A 14,925-nucleotide genomic window follows, 5' to 3' on the forward strand; every position below is an offset into this window, starting at 1 on the left:
AGGAACCACACTTCACAGAAGTCTATAAATTTAATCATTTGATGCTTGTTCAACATGTTATCTACAAAATAAATATTGTTGCGATATCTCTTGTCTTTCTTGGTGTTGCAATTTGGGTGGCCAGCAGTGTATATTCTCAAGTATGAAAATGTAAATTTTAACGTCTCCATGTCTTCAACCATGCTCCCATCATCCAAGGATGATCAGCGTAGTAGCCTGCTTGAATCAACCTGAGATGATCTGGATCTTTTTTCGTTTTAATGTGAAATTCTTTAAAAGACGTATAGGTGGCGTACGAATATATGTTCTAGTTTTTTTTTTACTTTCTGATTGTTTCAAGAAAAGGTGGGTAGCCCGGACACGTTTGGTCACCCAAAACATAGGGGTAAGCGCGGAAATAGATGTTCGCAATGGCTTTCTAAACGTAGTTTTGGTTTCAGTTGTAGGAAAGAGGGGCAAAGAGCCCGAATCAAAAACAAGAGCTTTTAACCATTGAAGGATTTCTTCATTTCTTGGATTCAGATTTAATTATTTATTTCATTAATTCTGAATTCTTATAGTTACTGCGATTATTTATTTCAATTAATTTTATTCCTAATACATCAATTTTGTATTTTCATTAGTTCTCGGATTATTTCTGAACTCCTTCATAAATTTACATTATTTTCTGTTCTAAATATTCATTAATTCATGTATTAATTTAGATTTCATTGTGTGTTTATAATTTTTCATACAAAATTATTCAGTATAACCGTATATTTTATAGTAACATGTCAATTTTATTGTGTCTTTAAATAATCGGGTTTTATGGGGCTCCGAAAGACATTAGTCTCGAGATTTATACCTAGATAAATAAAGCAAATGAGTTTGAGTGCCATCTATCTTTCACAAAAGACAACTGAAAAAAGAGAATTTTTTTTATGGAGCCATTTTGAGAGCATTTTTTCTCCGACTATTCCCGCAGCAGGGTTAGTATTCAACTGCATCAGTTCTTCTTTGGCGGCTGTTGAAGGAAACACATCTAGATTAAAGATACGTAGAAATGAATATATATTTTTTTGTTTGTGATGGGTGTTAATTTTTCGACGTTTTTTTCTTTTGAAGCGCAAGTTATTGATCTGTTTGTTTTTGTTTCAAAAAAATGCTCCAATTAAAGGTGTGGAAATTTACTCAATATAGTTTATGGGTAGGCCTAATTATATATTGTTGAAAATTTTAAACTGTACGAATTGATGCAGTTGAATATTAAAAGACAATAATTACTTAATATCGGAGACGTTAATTTTCATTTTCATACTCGAGAAGACATAAATAAAAATTTGAAATCAATGTTTGTGCATAGATATCCAACTCTAAAGTAGGTTCGGCTTATCATTTCATACTTTATTTTCTGGGTTTTTGCAAACGCGATCTCCTAAGAGCGAACTCAATGTTTCGATAATCAAAAATTCAATTAATTTTTTGAATTTATTGATATGGTGGAAAACCATACTGAATTTCCGCATTTCTGCAGTAAAATCGGCTCTTTTAACACTGATTTTTAGGGGGGGGGGGAACGTCCTGAGCCTATTTATTTCTTTCAAACCGAGCACAACTTAGGTCTATCACCATCTATGGGCAATTTACTACCTAGTGAGTTGTGCCGGAAGTGTAACTGTAAGTGTACCTAACAGTCTGAGTGAGTATGTAGTGTTGTGTTTGATTTTTCAGTGCTTCCATCTATATTTCAGAAGTGAAGCGAGTGTTGTGTTATGACTGAATTACGTTTGTACTGTTTGTAGGTCTGTTGCTGTCTGTGGCAAGACTTTTGAAAGGGGAGATCGGCTCGCATTCGCGCCTTGAAGTTGGCGTCTGTTACCTCAGAGTGATGCTGATGATGATTGACTTTTATGCCGAAAACTTTTTCAATTGAAAATCACTGAAATATCACCAGTGGCGGAAAATAATGGGCTTTTGCAGATCGCGGGGAATGATTCACCCGATTCGCGTACGGATTTTCGGCCACGACTTTGTATGATGTTTAGACAAAACTAACAGCGATATATCACAGAAACTGGTATCTTTGTTAACATTTCGGAAATAAAAGGGGAAAAAGATGAGTGATGAAGCAAGTTTGCTCATTGTCGACTTGCTCTCTCGTCACCCTACTGATATTACATTTTATTAGGGGTCCTTGAAACGTCAGGTTGACTCATCCTCCATCTTAAACCCTTTGAAAGGGCTGTCATTTTGCTGCGAAGTCACCGAAGTTTTTGTTCTAAGATGGAGGACGATGAGTTTGCTCTCCTTTATAGATGCCATACATTTAATACTATGGCAAATTTCTTTGCCCGACATGCCCGGGGCATGTATAAATTCTGACAATTTTTCCCCCAAATCGCATGCCCGGTGATTGCAGACAAAGAATTGTTTCGAGTATGTAAATTTTTGGGCTGTCCAGTGCTGCTGTAACCCAGTATTTTTTTACTTGGGAACGGTATTTTCTCCCTCTCTCTTATCACGTGATCTTCGTCACGCTCATTATGGTCGTAAATTTTTTCATAATTATAAAGGAGTCCGACTATATTTATCACACATACTAGACTCATTTGGAATTGTTTCATCTTTATCTAATTCCCCAATTATACTAGGGTATTATGCATAATCACAGATAAAGGTGATAAATTTCAAGTATTTATCAAATTCACCAACGACACTTGGGTATTGGCATAATCGTCGGCAAAATTGGTAATTGTTTTAATATTTATCAAATTTATTAACGACGCTAGGATTTTATGCATATTCACCGGTTAAAGTGATAAAGTTATCAAACTTAAGAAGACGATTGGTAAATATGCATAATAACCGATTTATTACGTTCCCCTTAACATATACGATGAAAAATATAGTCTCAAATACGGATACAAATAAATAGAAATACAAGGCCAAAACAGGAAAAATACCCAACGAGGTGTTGGACTTAAGCATTGGATGTCAAGAAACTTGAGTTTTCAGAAACTTTTTATTGTTTTTTAACTGTGTAAATATGTAATTACCATGATTATTTTATTATTTTTTCAAATATAATATTCTACACACTCATTAAGGTATACTCATGGGAGTATATTCCTTAATCAGTCGTTGAACATGATTACACGCTCTGTATGTTGATGTGTAGTGTGAAGTATCAAGAAAAATTTCCTTAAACACACTGGACCCACGAAGGCTACGCCCATGAACTCTGACACAGGAAAATGTTAATCGATCAAATGGAATCGAAAGAAGACAACTTTCATTAAACTCTTGGAAACAGAAATCGATTGATGATCACTTATTCATGCAAGCTTCATACCTTCTCATGACCATATTTAAGAAATGTCGACTGAACCGGATAATTCGTTGAATCTAAACACATTCAAGGATAGGAGTTTCATAAGAAAACAAACTTCGGTTTCTGAAACACAGGTTTTCCTCAAGTACGTTGAAGGAAAAAAGAAAAAAGGGTATCGCGGGACCTTGAAAATGGTTTTGATACGAATATAAACATGTTTTCCTCATGTTCAGTTCCCAGTGAAACAGGGAAGGAATAGTTAGTTTGTGAGAAAGAGAGAACACACATACGGAAAATGACTGGTCAGTGTAAAGCCGGCCGATACTGAAATCGTTATACGTGAATTCCAAAACGATTTACAACATGGTTAAGTTAACATGTTTAGTGTTTCTTCTCTTGGTGTCGATATGCCGCGGAATGTTATCTAATGATACTTCGGTTCCCGTTCCGGATCCTGTTGAATCGTACAAAAACCAATCAGTGACTACGGAAAGCAACGGTTCTTCCACGTTTCCGAATACAACAGGGACACCGTCTAGGGACCAGCGATCTTTCAAGAACGATGAGCAAGCTGTCATCAAGTCCGTGGATTCCCTCATGAGACAGTTGCTGGCTCAAGTCATGAGGAGATCGTCATCAGTGGAACTATCGTCTCGATGCATGTCATCCATGTTGAAGATATTTGTCGGTGTGAGGAAGCTGAGAGGATGGGCTCTTAGAAGTGGGTATATTCTATATAATTGTTTTTTTAATCATACTTTCTTGCATGATTGAAAATTCATATCTAGCGTTATACAATTGACGCTGCTTATTAGAATCGTGAATAATGCATTTGGGTATTGTCTGCACTAACGCAATGTACGGAACAGACCTATATCATAACATGGGAAAAATTTTCGTGTTTAAATATCAGAATTTCGGTTGGGGTTATCAATTTTTTTTGCGCATTTTGAAGCTAAGGTTGAACCAGACTTGTTTTTTTCCTCTATATGTTGTCGTTATCAACCTACAAGACTATATAAGAAGGTGTGACCCCCTTCTTTGTTTACAATCGTTTCCGTACTCAGGTCACAATGTTCCGCCGCTATGGTAGTCGAGTGGTCATAGTGCCCGCCTCGTATCGCGAAACCCATCGTCACCACAGTGGTGCTCGGCCTGAAGTTTGTTTTCTGTGGTTCCGAACTTAGAGGTGCGAATGCGGGTCAATATCCCCGTTAAAAGCCTCACCACACAGACAACAGGCCTACAACGATTCCATTGAAGACGTAGGTGCAAGAGAACCAGACATCTCCAGTTTTCTACCCTTTTCAGGACGGACAAAAACACTTTAAAAAATACTTGACGTTTTTAAAAACATCAATTTCGGGTAGAACATTAACAATACCTTTCTCTATCGCATACCGGCTTTCCCTTTTCACAATTTTGTCTGTGTTTTATGGAGAAAGAAGGAATGAAGCTTTCCACACCCAAATACTAAAATTTTGTGGCCAGGCTTACCAAGAAAATCTTGTAGATGCTCTTTTATTTACACATCAACCTGCATGGTTACAAGAAGTAACTTGTAAGGGGTCATTCAAGTATTACATCAGTATCGATGGGGTGAGGGGGAGGGGGTTTTGGGTTTGATGACTTTTGAAGACAAGGAGGGAGAGGGGTTTGGATGATGCTTACTTCATCTACCACCCTTTATGAAGATATGAAATATTCTTAATGGTATCTTATTCGGTGCGCCAAAAACGGAAAAACCTTTCGAGAGTTATTGGGCACTTGACCTAACATTCTCCCTATTGATAAGTCTCCTACAAGAGCCACTTTAGTGATCTCTAAATGTTTCACGGATCCTTCAAATGCTCTGGGAATGTTTCACGGATCCTTCAAGTGCTCTGGGAATGTTTCACGGATCCTTCAAGTGCTCTGGGAATGTTTCCAGGCAGCTAAAGTGATCAGTAATTATGCCACGCATCACTTAAGTAATCTAGGAATGCTCCGCGGGTAACTTGAGTGATGTAGGAACGCACTTGGGGCCGCTTAAATGCTCTAAAACTGTGCCACATGTTGCCGCTTAAGTGCTGCGCAAGGGATCTCTAAACGTGTCCCGGATCGTTTAAGTGTGCTGGAACTCTGTCGCGGGTTACTTAAGTGATCTTTGATTGTAAAAGTGATCTTTGAGGCCTACTTCAGTGATCTGAAAATGTGCCACGGGCCACTTAAATGATCTGGAATTGTGCCACGGGTCATTTAATGATTTGCAAATGTGCCGCTTAGTTCATTTTTACAAAATTAGATTTGAGGGGGCAAGCTACATAAGATAACCTTCAGGGCCACATTTGGTCTGCGGGTCAAGGGTTTACCATATATGACTTAGAGGTTGGGTCGCAATGAATTTCTTAAAGAGAAATTTTGAGTTCTTTCCCTCCAAATAGCATCGAAATTAACATAAATTGATTATAATGACATATAAAGGTATTTCCTTTCGAAATTTTAATTTTTTAAAGAATATTTTTTTTCCTTCTGCGGTGGGGAGGCGCCCCCTATGCCCTTTTCCCGCGTACGTTTCGGATCCCACCAATATGCGGTAGGAGGTTGGGGGCAGTGCTGACGAAATTTTGACGTGGGGGGGGGGGGGGTTCAAAAATGGCTAAACATTTGCTGGCGTAATACTTGAACGGCCCTCTAATAAGTTTATAGAAAAATATCTCGAGAAAGATTTTATAAATCATGAGATTTTGTTAATTTTTTGAAAAGTAATTCATCAAAAGTCACTTAAAAAAAACAACAGTTATTATTACACTGTTTATTGGCTCACTTAAAAATGTGTTCAGAAACTATCACCATTAACATCACTGGACACCAACGAATAGCTGATGCAACGCAAAAAGCGCTGCCACCAAGCGACCAAACAATTCGGTGCAGAAACAGTACAGCTTCAGGACAGGGCAGTAACGTACCTTCTCGGGCACACCCCTGAAAAAGGTTGCAAAATAAGTGTATATTTTTGTGAGGTACCCATTCGGCTCGGGGAAGTGCCACGGTTGCCCCAGTCTAGTTACGAGCCTGCTTCAGGAGCTTGTTTCTTGCACCGTATGAGACACCAGAACCGTTCCTTTTTTCCTCCTTTATAAATTGTATCTCTATAGCTATTGTTTGGAGCTGTATGGTTTCTGTACCAGTTGATGGTTTCTGTACCAAGTGGAGCTGCCTGGTTCTTGCATCCACGTTTTCAATTATTACATTTCACTCATTGTTTGAAAAATTGATGGCAGATGGCAGCACTATAACAAGCATTACACAGAAACGGAAATCACGTTAGGCTCACAAGACATACACGCACATATTCCAACTTGGCTTTGGTCTTCTTCGACAACACCTGCTTATATCTCTTCATTGAGACAGAGCGGTGGGCCATGATCTGGTTAGGAGGAGGAAGAAAAATGCAAATGTGCTAATTCCCACTCTGCGATAGTATGGGTATCGTGCTGGACTCTCATTGCAAGGATTCAGGTTCGAACTGCGTCGGCGGCACAATTGTGGCCTCCTGAAGTGCCATCTTTCGCAGATTTCCAACTTTAAAGTGAGAATGCGATAGGTCTCCCATTGGAAGAAGTCTCTAAACAGAAAACAGGCAGACCGTCATCACGATACTTATATAACATAAAAATTCAGGAACTAGCGATTTCCAATTCAAAATACGGAAGACGGATGGCAGCATCAGCAAAAACATAGAACAAGCGAAACTGCGAGAACATAACTACGATAGGGGCGCCGCATACGTTCAGAACACACATTCCAAAATCTACTGATTCGTTAGAAATTCCGCAGCGGAATGTGTATGACAGTGATGTTCAACCTTTCGGACACGGCGGGCCAAATTGAAACTTTCCACGAAGTCCGTGGGCCACCAAACTCATGTAATTTAGTGACATCTTAATGGAAAGGGGTAATGGGACCCCGAGTTAAACAGAAATTAATTGAAGACTTTTATTTATTCTGAAATAATTTTCTTTTATTAATTATTAATTTCGATTAGTTCTTAAATAACTTTTTTCCACTAATTCTGAAAAAAAATTTCCGATTAATTACTGATTAAAATAATTAATTCTGAGATTAACTTCAATCTGAATTCACTTTAAAGGATTCTTTAATTATTTATTGGTAATTCTAAAATTATTAACCTTGAAATAATTTTTTTTCAATAACTATGCAATTATTCTTTTATTGATTATGAAATAACCTCTATCAGAAATTAAGAAAAGTTATTTTTTTCACTGATTCTGAAATTTTTGTTTCAAAAATTCTGAGTTTTCATTCCAGTAATTCTGAATTTTCATCAATGTTTCGTAATTATTTCTTTCATTTATCAGAAAATTATTTCTTTCATTTATCAGAAAATTATTTCTTTCATTTATCAGAAAATTATTTCTTTCATTTATCAGAAAATTATTTCTTTCATTTATCAGAAAATTATTTCTTTCATTTATCAGAAAATTATTTCTTTCATTTATCAGAAAATTATTTCTTTCATTTATCAGAAAATTATTTCTTTCATTTATCAGAAAATTATTTCTTTCATTAATTCCAGAATTAATCGTTTTTTAATGTTTTCAACCATTTTCTGAAAATGATCGACGGGCCACGGCACAAAGTTCAGAGGGCCAAATGTGTCCCGCGGGCCATGATGTGTAGATCCTTGGTGTACGAGGTTCATGTACGATCAAGTAGCAGTAGTATAACACAAAACTAGAGCATAATTATGACAGCATATAATTATAAATAATAGCACGCATGTACACACACAACATGTTTCGGAATGTGCATATTCATTAGCAATTCCCTAGAGGAATGTTTATGTGAGGTGTGAATGTACGGTCAAGTGGCAGTAGTAGTGAAGACAGCATTTGCAGCCATTTCTAGGTAGAAAAAAAACCGAAATGGTCTCACTTTTTACACTAAACGGGACGTATGGTCATCGTGGTTCCCGGTTTCTTTCGGATATTGTTATCAATCGGTCCTCAGAAACAATGAGTCACGATGTGATCATATTGGTTCTTACAGCGAGCGGTAATGACGACGTATCTCGCTTCATTGAAAATCCCTTTTTTTGGCAATGCCGAGGCCAGATACAGTTGTAAGATTTCTTCTCCTAATAACACGTTTTTCGCCACCCCTTCAGCCTGTTAGATCAACTGCTACTACTAAACCCACACATGTACCTCGTCCATATTCCTTTGTGGAGCCTCTAACGAATTGGTACATGTTGGAATGTACGTGTAGTGGAACCTGACGTGTCTGTGTAATGCTTGTTATGTGTAGTGCTGCCATCTGCCACCAGTTTTTCTAACTATGAGTGAAGTGTGATGATTGAATTATTCATCGTTGTAGCTCTGTTGTTCTCTGTGGTGAGACATTTTAAAGGGGGAAGATCGACTCGCCATTTGCGCTTCGAAGTTGGGAACCACAGGAAACCAACTTCAGCCGACCACCACTGTGGCGACGGTGGGGTTAGAACCAGGATCCTCGCCAGATCAACTGGTAGTGGGCGGAGTCAGATTTTGTTCAAAGTTTGATAACGGAAGGTGTTATTTTCCTTTCAGAATAAGAAATATGCGCACAGTATAAATAATAGGAAAAGATGGAGTATTTCTCTTCCTTGTTAATGCGAATCATGGAAAACCCTTTATAAGGTTGAGAGAAATGCGCTGTCACTTGATCAAGAGAACTTTATTAATTGGTCGTTTTCAATCGGATATATTTCATAAACAACTCGTAAAGACGCGCGCATCCATACGAAGGCTTATTCTTCAAAATGCCCAGGATTCTTCAGTCACTGTCTTGATCGCGTCTCGCTGTCCGTTTTCCGTCTTACTGAGATAACGACACGCGAAGTCGTAGCAGCGTGGACGATAAACCTTCGGTTTCTAAGAATGATAGGGGGTAAGAATTTTGGAGATTAATCAATTTCATAATACACCACACGTACACATATCATTTAAAATTTCCATGTCCTCGGAGATAGTTTCCAGAAACATGCATGATCTCTAGTTACAAACATATGAGGATGAAATAAAAAACACTCACGTTAGCATCAGTGACGTTGTAACTCCAGATAGCGTCGTCTAGCTTCTTCTTTATGGCATCAGATACGACTCTCTCCTTGAAATGCCTTTCGTACGTGTCGCATTGCTTTTGGAGACGAATAAGTCCTATTTGTAATGTTTCCAAGAGGTCAGTGCTGAAAGCATCGAATGAGAACATTTAGGTCTGTATATATGTACAGTAAAAGTCCGTTTTAATGACAGTTGAAAATCAGAGGGAAAATTGTCGTTTTATATATATAACGGACTTCTCGTTATAAACGAAGTTTAGTTTTTTTGCACTGTAGAAACGTACAAACGGTTGAAAAGAAAAAACGAACTAGATAAATTTATTTTTCTTTTTTCTTTATATTTTGAGCTACTTTTGCTGAAATATGCATCTAGATAATGCATATTACTATATAATCACCCTGTATAATCATAATGTTGATCAACTGCCCGTCGTAGAGGTATAATTCCGATTTGAAAAATGCTCAACAGGCGTTCAAAAATCATCCTTTACCAGTTTTGGGAGTAGTGAAAATACAGTGTGTAACAAAAAAAAAACAAACTATATGGTCCCTCTGTGCTTTTTAAGTTAGAAAGTTATTGTCCTGTCCCTCCTGACGCCAAAAAAACCATATTTCTTAGTGCAATATTCACAGAGATATTCGAATTCGAAAAACGGAGGAAATTTGGGAAGGAACAGCGTTAAATGCGGAAAAACCGTTTTACCCGATTTTGCTGTATCTCGCGCGGGGAAAACGGGACTCTTGCCGCAGGGCTCACAAGTTTTTGAGGCTCTCAAATCGGCGTTTTCTTTGGTAATTTAATTTTCACAAAAAAACACAAATTAATATTTTCAGTTTTTGACCTTCTCGGAGGAGGGGGTAGGGATCCCTCAATGTCCTTCTCCCCACGACTTTAATAATAGTATTTTTAAAGGAGGTGGGGGGGGGGGAGGTCACCAAAAAGTCAACTTATGAGGAACAGGTCCTTCTTGTTCCGTCTACCCACTTAGCCCTGGGCTCGACACGATACCCTCAATGAAGTTTGACTACACTGCGCAGTGTTGCCAACAGTCAAAAAATTTTCCAACTAGTAGCTTATTCGTCAAAAACAACTAGAAACCGGGCTTTCAAAGCAGTCAGAATTAATTTCAGTCATCATTTAGATGACCATACGTCCCGTAATGGTGGGGGCATCTACGATTGAATATTCGTCATTACTAGAGCCTGGATTGTAAGGATGGATAATACTACCTGGATTAGTACACTTACTAGAGCCTGTCATATTTTAACTTTTTTTAGCATTAATGCATATAAATGCATAAAATCAAAGAATTTTCAGCATAATTGCATATTTTTGAAGGTTTATTTAAGCTCACTCAATTTTTTTTATAATTTTCCAAATAAATATTGTTCATAATATTTTCGTAACATCGATTTTTTTCCCCGCTGGTGAAATTTAGTGAATTAATACATATTTATAAAGTATTTTACGAATATTAACCGCTTTATTGTAAGGCTATTGCTAGAGATACGTCAAAGTGTTAAAATTTTTTTTTTAGAAATAGTGCCGAAATTCTTTTGTTACTGCTGTTTTCGTTATTGAGCAGCTGCAACAAACTGAAAATTAAAAAATGTCAGAATAAAAAATATGTAGAAGTTATTTGCATATATGCTGTATATATATATATATATATATATATGAGGGGATATTTTTTGTAAATTTGAAATACATATGCACTAAGAGAGAAAGAGAAAAATGCATTTCAAAAACACATAGGTTTTTTTTTTACATGGTGATTTTTTAATGCATATTTTGGCCATTTAAGTGCATATCTTGGTATTTCAAGAGCACATTTTGTATTTTAAGTGCATATCTTGGTATTTCAAGAGCACATTTTGTATTTTAAGTGCATATTTTTGCATTTTCAAGTGGATATTTTTGTATTTTTAACTGCATTGCTATTTTGTATTTTTAGTGCATATAATCCGGACTGTAGCCATAACAGTAGGTAGCGATTTTCGGCTGAGGAGCAAGGATTAGATATATTTTTTCTGGTTTTAAAACTTCCTACATTAGGGACGGTTTATATTAACTTCCGTTGGTAAAACTGCTGCAACGGAGCCGTGGGTGCTCGAGCAACTCCCATTATTCTTTGGCATGCGTCTGAGCACCAAAATATATTCAAAAATCAGAATTTTTACATGAAGCTCAACCCGACGCCCTTGAATTCGATTCCCTCCATTTAAATTGAGCATTCGGATTCTAGCATCATGCATATATACGTACAAAGGGGCTGTTATAACAGCGATGCGCCGTTAGGGAGCTCAACCTTCTGGATAGTGTGGGCAACTTCATCGGTTTGAAAGCGAGTGATATGTAAATGTGCCGCGCGCGACTTAAGTGATCTGAATAAGAGCCGCAGGTCACTTAGGTGGTCTGGGAATGTGTCACGGGTTAATTAAGTGATCTGTAAATGTGCTGCAGCTCACTTGAATTATCTGTAAATGTGCTGCGGGTCATTCAAGCTGTTTGGTCACTTATGTGGTGTGGAAGTATGCCGCGGGTCACTGGAGTGATGTAGAACAGTGCTCCAGGTCACTCAATTGATCTGTAATGGTGCCGCGGGTCATTTGAGTGATCTAAAACAGTGCCCCCAGTCACTTAATTGATCTGTTAATGTACCGCGGGTCACTTGAGCTGTTTGCGAATATGCCGCCGGTCATTTCATTTAAGGAATCTGGTTATATGCTGCTTAGTTCATTTTAACAAAATTAAGTTTGAGATCGTGGATCACATCAGATGACTTCTAGGGCCACATTTGGCCCGCGGGCTATGGGTTGAGCATGTATGATGCACTGATTTTTTTCCCCTGATGTTGATTCCACCTCGACTTACGACCGCAAAAGGTTGAAGATGCACCACAAGAGTTGAGAATTTCACCACTTTTTTTTTCCTGAAGATTAATTGTATTAGTCACATGACATGGTTAGTCAATTAACCTAGTGATGGAAAACGCTTATGAGGTAGTTGGTGAACCCTCCATGGTAATTGTATGAATATTTCAGTGACCGACAGAGCCATGCATTTGACTGCAAGTGGTCAGGGGGCATTGTTCTATTGCTCCAGTGCTGTTAAGCCGGGTTTTCCTAGGAAATGGTTTTCTACGGTGCGTGCAGCGCGAGATCGCTGATTGGTTAAAAACCGGAAATTCAGGTTTTTTTTGACCAATCAGAGTTTTCACGCAGCACGCACTGTAGAAACCTGCTTCTAGGAAAACCTGGCTTTACGACCCAGTTGACCAAAAGTTGGTCGGCTACGAAAATTGCTCAAAAGAGAATAAGGAGGAAGATCATTAATGTTAACTCACTTCTTATCCTGATGATAACGGATCGACTGGTCGACGAATCTTTTCAAGTTTTCTGTCGACGATACCTGTGCGAATATAGCCAGTTAAAACAAGTGAATACAAAAAAACGCATTCGGAGAAAACTGAAATGTTCTCTTCATCTTCATGAGATATAAGAGCGGATCAAATGCAAACGGAACAGTTGTTATAATTTGGTTATTTTTGTATGAGTTTAGTGAAAATTTGTGTAGACGTAGAGCGGGAGGTAGGGATGTCAACCCCTACTATGGCCCTACCATTTGCTTTGGGTAATCACACAAAATCACATGATATATGCTAACAGTTAGCCAATAGTATTGCCCAACAGGCAACCGGTTTCTTTTTCATCCAAGTCTGCAGAATGTTTGTGAGTAAACAAGAGCAATGTGGTGTCATTCGTTTTTAGTGGCCGAAGGAAGTGCATCGGTGAACAAAGGCAGGGTACGGTGAACATGCACTATTATTGACTCGTATGTAGGACTGGCACAAGCGTTTTCACTGTGCACTGAAATTCCTGGTGGAATTTTTATGTAATGATGGCAGGAACGGAACCAAAACCCACTCCCACCTTCTTGACGATGACCCCTTCTTTGTGTGCCGTCTGTTTGGGTTGTTTATCTGACCAACTTCTCTTACCAAAGCGTCCGTAATGATGAGGTGACTTTGATCAGCTCGCGCATCATAATTCACAGAACCTCGCGGAAACGGTTGTGCCAGTCCTGCACACGAGTCAATGAGAATGCATGTTCACCGTGCACTGGTTTCGTTCGTCGATGGACTTCGCGAACTCGAACTCCTTTTGCCACCAAAAAACGAGTATCTCCACGTTGCTCTTCTTTAATCACAAACATTCCGCAGACGCAGATGAAAAAAGTCACCGATTGCCTGTTGGAAAATACCCGGCGGCCAACCGCTAGCACATATCCCATTACCTATGGAAAGTCCATTCCGCAGCAGGGGTGGACTTCCTTACCTCCCGTTCTACCTTCGAACACAGTTTTGCCACATTCATATAGAAATAAACTATAGTATAACACTTTTCCGTGTTCCTTTGATCTACCCTTACTCAATAGGATCATCTCAATCGTTTATTTGAAATTTACTAGCAAGGAAAGGGTCTCAAGGTGACGTCTTTAAAACGCTTTAAAAAAATTACCACTGATTGCACTCATTTAAACATGCACAAAAATATAAAAAAAAACCGGTGGAATTATTATAGGTCACCTAAAAAAAAGCAAATATCAACGTTTTTAACGCCAATAGGGGCCAAGAATGAGTTTAAAAATTCACACCTTTATACAAAGAAAGAGAAATCTCTCTCTCTCTCTCTCTCTCTCTCTCGTTTTTCTCTAGAACACAGAAGCTGGAGAAAAGAAATGAAAAGAAACTGAAAAAAAAAAACCATCGAGCCATTATATTACTCGATGGAAAAAACGTTTTTTAGAGATATCGCCAAGAAACAAGAGGCGATGTGTTGTCATTAATGCGACTGCCATTAATAGCTTTTGCGGCTTTAATATAATTGCTTACCACCGCTATTTTTTGTTTTTGTTTTTATCTGTTTCTGGGTGAGATGAATGTAATTACTTAAACTTTTTCATAATTTTTTCAAGGACGAAACCTTGGGACCCTTTCCTTGTAAGTCACGAATATTTATGAATGCATAGATGTGGAATAGTTATTCTCATTAAGAGCGAGTATTAGAACGTTGATGAAACAGAAAAAAGCAACAATTTGAAGTTACCAAATTCATATGGCATTCCATCTCACGCTCCAAGCAAATCATCTTGCTTTTCAAATGGTCCCAACGGATTTTTCTTTGGTACAGCAAGTGCCTCATCAGTTCGAAATTAATTTCCACCTGCGGTTCGAATAACAAAGGTATTGATACTATTCAAGTTAACGTAAGCGGCATCACGGTGGAATATACGAGCTAAAGAACTTCACCTGGGACATTCTGGTCTTGATCGCTGCCAGATTTTTCTCGGCGAAATGACGAATCAAACTGATTCTCTTCTCCTGATTCTTCCGTCGTTCGAGAAGACACATCGTCCTTCTTATCTGGAACATATTTATAAATATAACCTTTCACAATCTCGAATTCCTTCCTAGAGCACTTATTCAGGGTGGATACTATCGACCGCCCA

General features: G+C 38.1%; 1 protein-coding gene across 1 annotated transcript in view; it reads left to right on the forward strand.

The window, feature by feature from the left end:
• Positions 1-3,568: 3,568 nt before the first annotated feature.
• Positions 3,569-14,925, forward strand: part of LOC149084168 (O-acyltransferase like protein-like) — a 47,936-nt gene continuing 36,579 nt past the window's right edge. Inside the window, exon 1 of the mRNA XM_089234515.1 lies at positions 3,569-4,031. Within this exon, the coding sequence (XP_089090641.1) occupies positions 3,674-4,031 (358 nt within the window). The 5' untranslated portion in view covers positions 3,569-3,673. The remainder of the gene's footprint in view (positions 4,032-14,925) is intronic.

The sequence above is a fragment of the Pholcus phalangioides genome, unplaced genomic scaffold, assembly GCF_987345545.1.
Source record: "Pholcus phalangioides strain wild (caught in Gottingen) unplaced genomic scaffold, Ppha-v1.0 ptg000008l_1, whole genome shotgun sequence".
In the NCBI taxonomy this organism is placed as follows: Eukaryota; Metazoa; Arthropoda; class Arachnida; order Araneae; family Pholcidae; genus Pholcus; species Pholcus phalangioides.